Source organism: Papaver somniferum, chromosome 8 (genome assembly GCF_003573695.1).
Source record: "Papaver somniferum cultivar HN1 chromosome 8, ASM357369v1, whole genome shotgun sequence".
Lineage (NCBI taxonomy): Eukaryota > Viridiplantae > Streptophyta > Magnoliopsida > Ranunculales > Papaveraceae > Papaver > Papaver somniferum.
This window is the reverse complement of record NC_039365.1, coordinates 167495122-167507552: the sequence shown is the minus strand read 5'-3', so window position 1 is coordinate 167507552 and position 12431 is coordinate 167495122. Positions and strand designations below refer to the sequence as shown.

At 33.7% G+C, this 12431-nt stretch overlaps 1 protein-coding gene across 1 annotated transcript; it reads left to right on the top strand.

The window, feature by feature from the left end:
• The first annotated feature begins 9584 nt into the window (after nt 1–9584).
• On the top strand, nt 9585–12431 carry LOC113303310. Its single transcript, XM_026552343.1, has 3 exons — nt 9585–9699; nt 11001–11161; nt 11972–12431. Exons 2-3 carry the CDS (start codon nt 11009–11011, stop codon nt 12134–12136), a joined length of 318 nt encoding a protein of 105 aa, XP_026408128.1. The 5' UTR covers nt 9585–9699; nt 11001–11008; the 3' UTR covers nt 12137–12431.

The following is a 12431-nucleotide window of genomic DNA, read 5'->3' as shown; positions in this document are numbered from 1 at the left end:
AAAAGCGTTCTTTTACAGATATATCATGGAAATTTCACGGTTAAAGTAAATGAATTTAACAACTCCGAACATGGATAGCGAAATTAACATGAAATTTGTGTGAACAATAAAATATTCTATTAAACTTCCTTAGTTTACATAAGTATGATTATAATTACTCATCTCCAGTTCATGTCCTACTTTCCCCCTACATCATATTTCCATACCCTTGATATGATCTAACAACTTGAGATCCTTTACTTTGGTATCCAAATAATTGGTTTAATCTTTGTTCTTGAGATCATTAAAGATCAAATTATCTTCTATAATATTAATAACCTTGAGGATTTTTTTGAATGCCTTGATGATATGGAGATAATTTTTACGCTAGGTGATCGCCTTATCTTTGCACTAGGTTGTGAGTCAGCCATTGCATCCTAGGATGATGGAGTTCCAGTATGGATTGAAGCTCATGCTTTCTCACATTCTGTGTATCTCCAGTTGGTAGAGACGCCTAGTTTCCATATCTTTTAACTTTATTTGATTCAATTTTTCTACCAATTATTCATGACTGCATGATGTTCTTGTATATGAATTAAAATGGCCGACACCTTGTGAGACAATTGGAAGTATCCGACGCTCTCCAGTATGATTAAAAGAGTCCAGTTCCCACTAAATTGTGGAAAATCAAATCTCAACCGATAAAAAAAAGGTCTAGAAAGTCTTTTTGAAAGCGTCTATGAAGAAGAAGCTCTTGCTGAAGGATAACTGGTGAAAGATGGAATCACCAGTGGTGGATGCGTTTGACAAGGCCCTTTCGATAATGCAGTACCCATCGCAGAAAATCCATTAAATAGATTCGTAAAACTTCTCGACCCATTATCAAACCATTTGTCGTATTGGACTTCATCACAAGGGGTAAATTACGTCTCATACCTATTCCACCCTTTTTTTTTCAGTCTCGTGTATTCCGATCTAAGGAATACATGAGATGGCAGCGGAGATATCAATTTTGAATTAAACTTTATGAGATAAAAACGAGAAGAACATAAGACTTGAGAACAATGGTGAGTCGTTTTTTTGGGTGCGTAACTGATCCGAATACTGAGTCGGATAATCGATACACCGAGTTGGGTGCAAACAAATGGGGTGGAAAAGAATCAGAACTTGAGATGGGTGTTGGATCAGGCACGTACTTACCGACCTGTTTTTCCCCTCTTCTACATACGCGATCAACCCGTGTTCAACCCGAAATTGCTGAAGGTGCTCTGTTATTTCTTAAATATCTCGACTTTGTTTTTTTGGAGACATCAAATAACTTGATATCAGATCGCATAATAGATACTATTAGTACATGGTTATGATTGGGTTCTTTTTTGTTAAGAATTATGGCACAAGTTCAATATAATTTGGTGGATTTGATGATTTTATATAAAAGTTGAAAATCATCATCACTCTTAATTATCGATTTCAATCAGATTCTCGATTCTCACAGATATTTTTGAGTCATTGGAACGAAATTAATTACTATCAGAATATTAATGTTTGAACTGCATTGGAATTTTGAGAAAGAAACCTCAAAAGTGAGCAAATCAAAAAAAAAAGTTGAAGATGAAAAGTCTGATATGACTACATTTCTCATCACATAGAAGGCCTCCTTAAAATCGGCCAATAAAGGTTGTGAAAAGTAGAATCTTCAAAAAGAAAGAAAATCATACAACTGAATCTCGAAAATTTTGGTCGGCCACCACCGTAGACACACAGTCATCTAGTTTAGGTTTAGAGCCTTGAGGTAAAAATCGAAACAAAATTAATCAAGTGAGTCACAAAAAGAAAAAAAATAGAAGAGAACTAATAAAAAAAACCAAATTATGTGTAAAAAATGTTATCGGTGTTTATAACAGAACACGTAAAAAAACAACAACGAAACATTTGCATATCACAACAAAATATGTTTAATTTTTCTTAAACATAATCTTTGCCCTCATGATTTTTACATGATATAACAATTCTTGATTATTTTGATTTTGACGATGAATTTTGCAATAATACTAACTGAATAACTTACTCATCTAGCTACATGCTAGAGAACCAAAACAAGGTTTACTTTTATTATTTGAGTGTAAAAAGAGCAAGTTAATAGAAAAGATACTACCAAGAAATCAATGAGCTATTCATGGAGTAACATGGGATTTTCACTGATGAATCTTCACATCACAAATGTTTTATCAATTCTAATTGTTTTCATTATGATGACAATTTTTTCTCTTACAGTGACTTTACTAGTCTGTTTACATTTTTTTTTGATATATTTATGGCAAAGTTTCTATTACTCAAAAAAAGATACTTCCCATGAGTTCTACTCTTGAAAATATTAGGATATAATTTATGGAAGTGTTTTAGGGTGTTGCAGTGAAGTTCCATGTTGGAGAGATTATGGACATTCTTTATGAGGTGACACTCGGTCTTGTTTTGTTGCACAACCACTCAATAGTTTCCTCCACTATCTCGTATACCTGAAGATAAGGTTTTTTCTTTTTTCCTTTTTATATTTTTGAAGCATGAAGATAAGATACTTGAACTATTTTGATTTTTCTTACTTCCATTGCTCCTTCACAATGATCCCATAGTGAATCGAAATGAGAAGAATCTATATATTTAATCTTGGATGAGGGGTGCATTGTTACAAATTATATCATAGAAATTAGGTGGTAAATGTAAATGAATTTAACAACTCCAAGATATGGAAGGTGAAATTAACATGAAACTGATGTGAACTTCTAAAACAAAACATATAATTTCATGGGTTCGAGAATAATAATAAAAATATACATTTCCTTCCACTTCCTGTTGTGTAAGAATTTTCATATTTAGTTCTACGAAAATCTCGACATCACAATTTTGAAGCAACATGTGAAACAATTTTGAAGGGACAGACACTGGTGGTAGTTATACTAGTTAGCTTTACTAATCCACCTAAGCTTTTCCAATTGGTGCCCATAAGCGGTGTAGAGTAAATGTAAACAAAAAATCTTAATGAGCCGTGTAAAAACATACAAAAATCGTGTGTCTCGTATAACCCCCATAGTGGGCCCCAAAAACAGCCCCTATTAACTTCCAAGGGATATGGGACCTACTCCACGCGAGGGGAGATTTTGTGTGATTTTTTCTCACGGTTCGTTTAGAATCACTCAAATGTAAATTCGATTTGGATTATTTAATGGAAGGAAAGATGATAAAAATTTTAACATGATTTCAGCTACACATGAAACACTCCTAATCCATTGATCCCCAGCACAACAATAGTGAAGGAGTCCACAACCCGTACCTACAGGGTAACATTTTCGACATACAAAAGTGCTATAGAAAGTGAATGGATTAGGAGTGCATCCTAATTCATCACAACAAACCATCGGATCAGAACATTGTAAGATATCCCATATATTATGGTCAATACTAAACATTAGTATTTGTAAAACCTGGGTCTCTAAAGTCACATTAGTGTACGTACCGGAAGAGATAAGGGAAGTGATGTTGTCGCATTAGATCTATCCCGACTGCGAAGGTGAGCTAGCAGTGTTTTTTGTTTTTTTTTTTTTTGATACTAGAAGAAGATTTTATTGATTAAACTCTTCCAACATGATCATCCTCAATCCACTTAACAATGTCTGGAGGAAAATTTGAGACAAAAGAGAAATTACTAGCTTCAAGTTTAGCTTTTCTTGCTAACTCATGAGCCACACTATTACTTAATCTATTAACTAACTTGGAAAGCCAGAATTCATGAATTAAAAATACTATATCTATATATCCTCGTAAGGTGAGCTAGCAGTATTTTGATTGGTGGTTGTACCCCTATATCTCTATATCCTCGTAATGGGTAAGGATTATAGAATACTATAAAGTAGGGGAGTCCCTCTTCTCATCACAGCTTGCTTACCGTATCCCATATACGACAAAAATTGATCAGAGAAGAGAAGACTCCATTCTCAAATACAGTTATTGGTTCTGATACTTTGGAGATTTACGTACAAGCTTCTGGTCAGGTAACATACTAAACTTCAGCTTGTTTCAATTCATGATTTTAATCAGTGGAAAGATCCTTATGTTTTGTTGTTTTAAGAATGAGTTTATACATACAAATTATCTTACATTGGTATCTAGAGCTAGGTTGTGCCATGATTAAAAATCTGAATTTTTGTTATTACCTTATACTTATGATTTGGGTAAGAACTGATTTCCGTCTTTGTGTTCCATGACGAATTTTCTTACCAATTTTCACATACCTATACTCATTGATTTATGAGTTGTTGCTTGTACTTCTGTTGTTCATGGTTTTTGAAAGAAATTGCAGTTGTTTATATGCATACAAATCTGTTTGATAAAATGTCCGATTGAATAAACTCTAACTGCTCATGTATTAAGTCTTAATGACGCACTACAGTTGTTATATGCGTTTGATATTATGTATGAGAGATGCATGGTTTTATTTTGAGTCTTTGTTACGATGATTTTATCGACTACTGGACTGCTTGGGTTTGCCATGAAAATGGGTTTTTGAATAAATTTGTCTATACTAGACTCACCAATTAATATAACTAAGAAAAGGTTTTTGTTTTCTGATACATAATTCATCTCGATTCTCTTGTGCTAATACAAGTCTTCAAGCAATGATAACTACTGAATTGGTCAAATTCTCTAAGGTTATAATTTTGGGTGTTGAAAGGAACTTGTTTTGTAATTAATTGTAAGAATGAAGGCAACCTAGTAATTATTGTGCACTTTGATTACCTCTATGAAGTTCGTTAGATAACATAATATGTTAACATAAAATAAGGTGTAATGATATGTATATATATTTAGTAGTTCTTATGATGAATTAAAACATGTTTTTATGTCTAACATTAAAGAAAGGTCTATCCTATATTGGGCTATGGATGACCATTAAAATGATCATTCAAGAGTCCATAATTTATACAAGTTAAGTCTTGCCCAAAGGTGTCTGACTTGGTTAAGATTATGTTTTCTTGAATTTGGTTTTCTTTAACCATTCAGATCATAAGTGTGTGCCTATATATAATAAACAGCTGGTACTATCCAAAGGTGTGTAGTAGTTTTATGTGTGGACTAGGTAGAACATAATGATTTATAATATTCGGCAAGAAATAAATAACCCTTTACTCAAAGGCAAGGAAATGTTTGTCTCAAACTGAATCCTAATAGATTAATTCTTTAGGCGATTTTCATCTGATATAGGGGGGTGAACTATATGTCGTTTGTACTGCCCAAAGGTGTATTTCGATGATATGTCACTGTCCCGCAGAGTGGAAAGGTTGCAATATCTCTAAAACACTCTGAGTATTTCAGTTATATCCTAAGACTGATTTACATGTTTGCAGTACAATGAAATTATATTTGTTTGCAGTATAATGGCTAAGCTTCGAGTCCACAATTATATATCCTGCTTGGGTCAATGGACAAATCTGTCATCTCTTGTATTAACTTCAGTAGTATTTTTCTATGAACGATTTTTTGGGGACCATGGTGGGGGGACCATGGTTTTATTTTGGGTAAATACATTAGAAGTAAATCTAGGTCACCCCTTATCTGGATATTTATATTAATACCTAAATTGCCCTCCTGATTAAGTTTGGGTAATGATTAGTTAGTGTGATGATTAAGTTAAAGATAATTAGTGAGATTAAAAAATCAGATGGTTTTTTTTTAAGAAGTAGAATTATTGAGAGAGTAAAGTTAAAGAAGATGAAGAAGGAAAACATGAAAAACGATGGATTTTACCAACCACAACCGGAGGAAGGGTCTTTGGGTACCCAGGTATGCTTCAAACTTAGATAATGTTGGTTGAATTGCTCCAAATTTTCAAAATACTGTAAATTTTTAGAGTAGATTTGGGCTTGTTTGGTTACCTTATGTGAAGAACAGGTTACCGAACTCGCTCTTTAATGGAGGTTTTAGTCGTTCGGTAAACAGACATGTTACCGAACTTTGTTTATAGGATTTACAGAGTAATGTTCTGTTGGGTCGCAAACTTTAATCCAACAACATATCTAACCGAACTCCACATTTATGGAATTAGTGAAGAGTTCGGTTTGTCAATATTTTTTGCGAACAAGCCGAACAGAGTAGGAAAAGGTCGGTAAATCATAACTCAACATAGTGGGAAAAATAACACAGTTCGGTTACGTCGTTTTTTTTTTTGTTTTTTTTTTTTGTATTATGGGTAGAGTTCGATTACTAACTAGTTTTAGAATTTTTTGCGAACCAACCGAACACAATATATTGGTTTTAAATGAGGAGTTCGGTAAACTAATTTTTGCGAACCAGCCGAATACAATATATTGGTTTTCAATGAGGAGTTCGGTTAAAACTATTTTTTGCGAACCAACCGAACTCCGAGTTCGGTTACGAAAAAATAAATTCGTGATAACCGAAGTGTTCTTCGTGTTCTTGGTTTCAGCATGTTCGGTTACAAAACTATTTTTTTTTTAAACTATTCCTAACCGAACATGCCACTTTAACTTCCATTTAAACCATATTTTAATGATTTCTACTCAATTTACCCAATCATTTGATGATTTCTGCTCAATTTACCCTATCAAAAAACGAATTCAAAACGATTGATGGGTTTTTCAATTGAACGAGGAACGTCAAGGAAAGAGAGAAGAAGAAGAGAATAATTTTTTTTTCAAAACTAAAAAATTTCGATTCCCCTCCAATTTTTGTTTTTGATTTTGATTTTGGTTAATAGATTCATTTAGATTAGATGTATATGATTAGATTTATATAGTTATTAGGTTAGTTTTAATTTAGATTAAAATAAGGGTAAATGTATATTTACCTAACTTTAAGACATCCCTTATAAGTATAGGGAGGTTGGCCCAAAAAACCATGGTCCCCAGAAAAGTCATGGTCCCTGAAAAATCTTTCTTTTCTATTCAGGTATCATCATAGAAAGGTGTGTGTTTATTGTTAGTAGCAGTGATATTTTTCTGCCGGGCTGAATATAGTTCAGACATTAAATCTAGTGGGACTAATACTCATGAATTTGGTTTTACATATAAAGTTTTTTAAAAGTTAAGATGCTGCTCTGGGTAGAGGCATCAGTTGGGAATGGTAGACTTTCATATTACAAGATTGACTATTTTCATATTTTATTGTCCATAGATATATACCAGTAAGAGCACCTAAGTATTTTTAGACCATAGTAATGCTGGAGGGAATATAAAGAAATGAAAATCAGAAAGCGGTTAATTAGATCTCTCTCGCACATCCATAGTTTAGCCTCTTGATATTATGTATTGTCTGTAAGCATGAATATGTAAAGAGAATGCCACAATTCAGTGCTGTGGTTGAGGTAAAGGTCTATCCTCACTTAGTGCTTGAGAATGACAATGAAAATGTTGTGGGGACTCAATTAGTAACCTTGGAATAAACTGTATCGTAATTATTATCTGCGTTTTGGTGTTATGCTTTTGTTTTAACCATTAATTATGCGTTAAGTCTTGGAGCACTGGTAGTCTTGTATTATAGTTTTTAGAGTCATGGATTGCTTCACTGTGTGTAAACTGACTGACTGGATTGACCAAAATAGTCTTATAGTACGGAATGGTTAAGGGAACCAGTAGGATCTACGTTGTTCTAAGATTTTTCTGTGACTAGAAAATGTATCATTTACATTTTATTTTTGACTTGGAATTTGTTTTTCTCCTAAATGGATCAGGCAGTGTTTAGAATGTTAGATTTCACCATTTCATTGGGCTTGAGACTGTAAGTACACCATGTTAAACTAGGTAGTTGTACTTAGTTAATGTTTCCAGTAAATATTAGTATGTAGTTTCATTGTTTAGTTCCTGCTGTCCCATTTAAGTAGCATATATTGTTTTGCCGACATTATCTTAGTTGTCACATAGTCTGGTGACATATCCAGTTCTCGTTGATCGTAGAATCATATTTTGGTGTATTGGTTACACATTAGAAACCAGTTACTAGTTGATAATGGAGACGATAGATCGTTCATTTGAATTTATCATATACAAGAATTTACTACTATAGAGATTCCTTTATCTTTATTTATACTCTACAGATTCTAATTGGGCTGAAAATATGCAATTACATACGTACTAGAAGTAGCCCTTCGCAGTAGTACCTTCCTGTTCATGGGGACACATTTAGCCTTGAAATCTTACTAAATGTTTTAGAATTCCCGCTATGCACTTTGTACTACGTCAGCAAGGTATGGTAGAGTTCAAACTTCAAATGCTTGCTTTGACATTTGTATTAGCGCAGTTTCCCATGTGCTTTGGTTTATTATAATGATAGGATTTAGTGAGTAAAATTATGATAGTGTATTATCATGTCCTTTTCCTTGTATTTCCGGCATAGAAATTCTGGTTGAATTTTCCAGTGGGAGTTTATTCTCGTTATTTTTAAACTGGAGTAATTATACAATGGAATTTTATAATCATTTGATGTTGATTTAGTGGGAGTTAGATTCCCATTATTTTCTTAAAGTAAAAGCATCACGTCATGGGAAGAGTCTCTATTAATTCTATTTTTCAGTGGTAGTTCTGCTCTCACAATTTGTCCTACGAGTGAAGTAGTTTTGTTATGGGAATTAATGAAATCATTTGATTATGTTTTTCCAGTGGGAGTAAAATCCTATTAAAGTTACTACATGCTAGTTTGTTTGTTTTCAGCAAGAGCTTCTGTAAAGTCGTATGGTTGTTGTTTCCAGTGGGAGTTAACAAACTGGTTTTGTTGGTTTTGTTTGACTCAACAAAATTTGATTGAGTTTTTCTTAAATTACAGTGAAGTATTACAGTAAAGTAATCTTACTCGAGTAAGTTGTTTTTTGATTGATGTATCGTATATAGTGTGTACATACAGTAGCCTAAAAGCTTTACATAAGCTTTGAGTTTGCTTAAGCTTAACATGGGTAGGCACCATGTTTGATGAGCTTTCATCCTGGATAGTTGGTAGTAGATTATTACACGTGGAGGCAGTAAAATATCAGGATGACATACACTTTTGCATGAACGATCGATAACGCATAAAAGGTTGCTGTAAATATTGTATTATACATCTACGCCACATTAATAGCCACCGTGAAGAATAAAAGATGGCCTAAGAATTCTAGCAATGCTAACACTGAGATTATGTATTGACCTTGCATCATATTGACTGCTTGTGTTTTCATTGTCCATTCTAGTGGTGCTATTTTGTTTAGGTGAAGGTTAAAGTATATCTTTGTAATGTATGGGCGGCCACCCGATTTTCAAAAGTTTGATCCAGTAATATTTTTCTAAAATATCCCATATATTGTGATGTTTAGAATTGACCAAGTGGGAGAATGTAAGATATCCCATATACTATGGTCAATACTAAACATAAGCATTTGTAAAATCAGGGTCTCTAAAAGTCACATTAGTGTACGTACGGAAAGAGATAACGGAAGCAATGTTGTCGCATTAGATCTATCCCGACTGCGAAAGGTGAGCCAGCAGTATTTTGATTGATGGTTGTACCCCTATATCTCTATATCCTCGTAATGGGTGATTAGAGAATACTATAAAGGAGGGGAGTCCCTCTTCTCATCACAGCTTGCTTATCGTATACCATATACGGCAAAAATTGATCAGAGAAGAGAAGACTTCATTCTCAAATACAGTTTTGGAGATTTACCTACAAGCTTCTGGTCAGGTAACATACTAAATTTCAGCTTGTTTCAATTCATGATTTTAATCAACGACAAGATCCTTATGTTTTGTTGTTTTAAGAATGAGTTTTTACATACAGATTATCTTACAAACATTTCTCCCCTTCACCAAGACATGTCGACTGAGCTGCAGAATAAATAGAAGATGGAAAAATCATCACAAACAGAAAAAACAAAATTGGAAACTTCTTGCTCACCATCTGATCCCGTTACTTCGATTTTTCTTGTCTTATTATTTTGGTAGTCGCCATATTTCTTGTACTTATAAGAAGTTGAGCGTTGACTTTTTCACCTGGTACCTAACTATTGCATGTGCACCCAATGAATTTCAGTACTTGAAAGAAATTCTTTATGGTGTTATTATTCTCATACAACCGTAAGGTTCCTTTCGACCGTGTCTTGTGAAGATGCCGGCCACTTCCCAAACACCTTCACACCTTAATCTGGAAAGGGCTTGACTCTTACGGTTTTTTCCAGAGAAATCCAGAGATAGCTAATGATTAGCCGTTCTAAGCAAAAGAAAACGGTAAGTCATCAACCGTTCCTCAAAATAACGGTCAGACATCAACTGTTCTCTCAAAACGGTTATTCATTAACCGTTCTACGTATCTTGACCAGTCGTGCCCCGTTGAACCGGCTAACCATTGTTCGTTCTCTAATTTCACCTCAAAAGTTCCAGAGAGCTCGACAAAGTTAGTTTTCTTCCTCCCTTTTTCCCCCCTTCACGGTTCTTCTTCTTCCCCTCTGTAATAATCAAAAACTATTGATTTCTACCGTTTTTTTGTTTGGGTTTGTGGAAGAAAGAGTGAATTCGAAGTTGCTGTTGATTTAAAGGTGTTTTATCAACTCAATGTTTAGAAGTAAATCATTGTAACCTTAAACCCTAGTTTCCATTTTTCTTTTCAATCGAGATTAATTTTGTAAAATTGATAGGTTATTAAAACAAATTGCATGCCACAACTACTAGTTAGTGCTTTGTGTTAGTTAAAAATTTATTTTTACATGATTAATTTTGGTTAGTTATTGTTGAACATGGTTGATTGGTTAGTTATTGATGAACACGGTTGATTTATAGTGACATTTGATTTTAAATAATCCTAAATGATGTTCCATGTCTTCTAATTTTGATAATACATAATTCATAGAAATGTGGGAATCCTAATTTGTTAGTAACATATGGTTTTTAGTATCAAGTTAATTTTTTCCTCCAAGAGGCTCACATTTGTTTGATGTTTTTTAAACAATTGTATTCATACGTTAATATTTGTTTGTTTGGTGCATTTAGATAATGATATGGAGTACCCGACGGACCAAAAATTGTCTGAAAAAGGTAGAGATGGCCATTTATCGGGTAAAGACACACCGAAGATGAAAGTGAGGACTAGTTGGGGAAAATTTAAGGATTATTATGATATCATTGTAAAGAATAATCCACGTGCACTTCAGGTACTAGATAATTGTGGCTTTTCCAAGATAATTTTAGTTTCGAGATTCAGGTACTAGATAATTGAATTAAAGTTTTTTCATTATTACTTGAAGGGAAAAATCTATCACCGAAAGCTTGCAAGATTTTTTAAAAAAAAATTGGAATCTATAAAAAGAATTGGATGAAACAATTTTCAAATAGATGTTAACTTTTCATAGTCGTCCTTATTTTTTTACGAAATTGGGTTCATGTTCACAATCGTACTTTCATTTTTACGAAAGCCACTAACTGTTTAAAGAGACACCTACTATTTGGATCACATCAATGACATTGAATTATCAAGAGATAGTCATTGATTCATTTAATAGTTAGGCAATGTACCATTAAACGAAACGCGCTGTGAATTAAGCTTTGACAGAAACCCAAGCCTACCCAAACAACATCTAATATCATAATCATAACTTCGAATCTTTAATTTAAACTAAAATATAAAACCTCACATGAAACGTTACACCATAAACATGAACATCATAAACAATACATAGACATAAAACATAAACATTACATCATAAACTAGTATTAACCAAACTAAAATACATGATTAAATATTACATCATAAACACAAAATAATTTCCCGGAGAAACATAAAATAGACTTATTCAGCCCATTCCACCAACTGACACCAAGGACATTTCCAGAAATGTTCACTGAACGTGTTCTTATCTTTAGAACGATGCAGTTTCATAACAAACTTACAATCAGGGATTGGGCATGCCACCACCTTTTCGTGTTCAACCTTAATTATCTCTTTGTCTTTAAAGTTTTTGCAGAGTTCATTTACCTTTATATCATCTTTGGACTGGATTGCATCTTCCAACCACTGTGCTTTTTCACGACAGTTATCGAATTGGCAATGCAAGAACCTACTATGTCCCGATTCTGTTTCAAGTAACATTTTAATGCCCGTACAACCTCTCTGTGGGCACTTAGAATAAATCCAACGGCACTGCATTGCGGAATGGTCATCAAGAAAACATACCAATATGTGGCGTCATCTGTACAATTGACTAACCAAATGCCCCCATCCCTTGGAAAAATGAGGAGAAGAGGGCATGTTATTATGTGAATGTGAGTGTCCGGAAAAGTTCGGAGAGGAATAGGGTGTATTTATCATTTTCGGGTTTTAGAGTTGGAGGACAACTAAGCGGTGATTCGATGGACAAAATGATAGCCTAAGCTACCCGAATTTTCTAAAGTATTGTTTTTCGTAACAGGACTTTGATTACCATA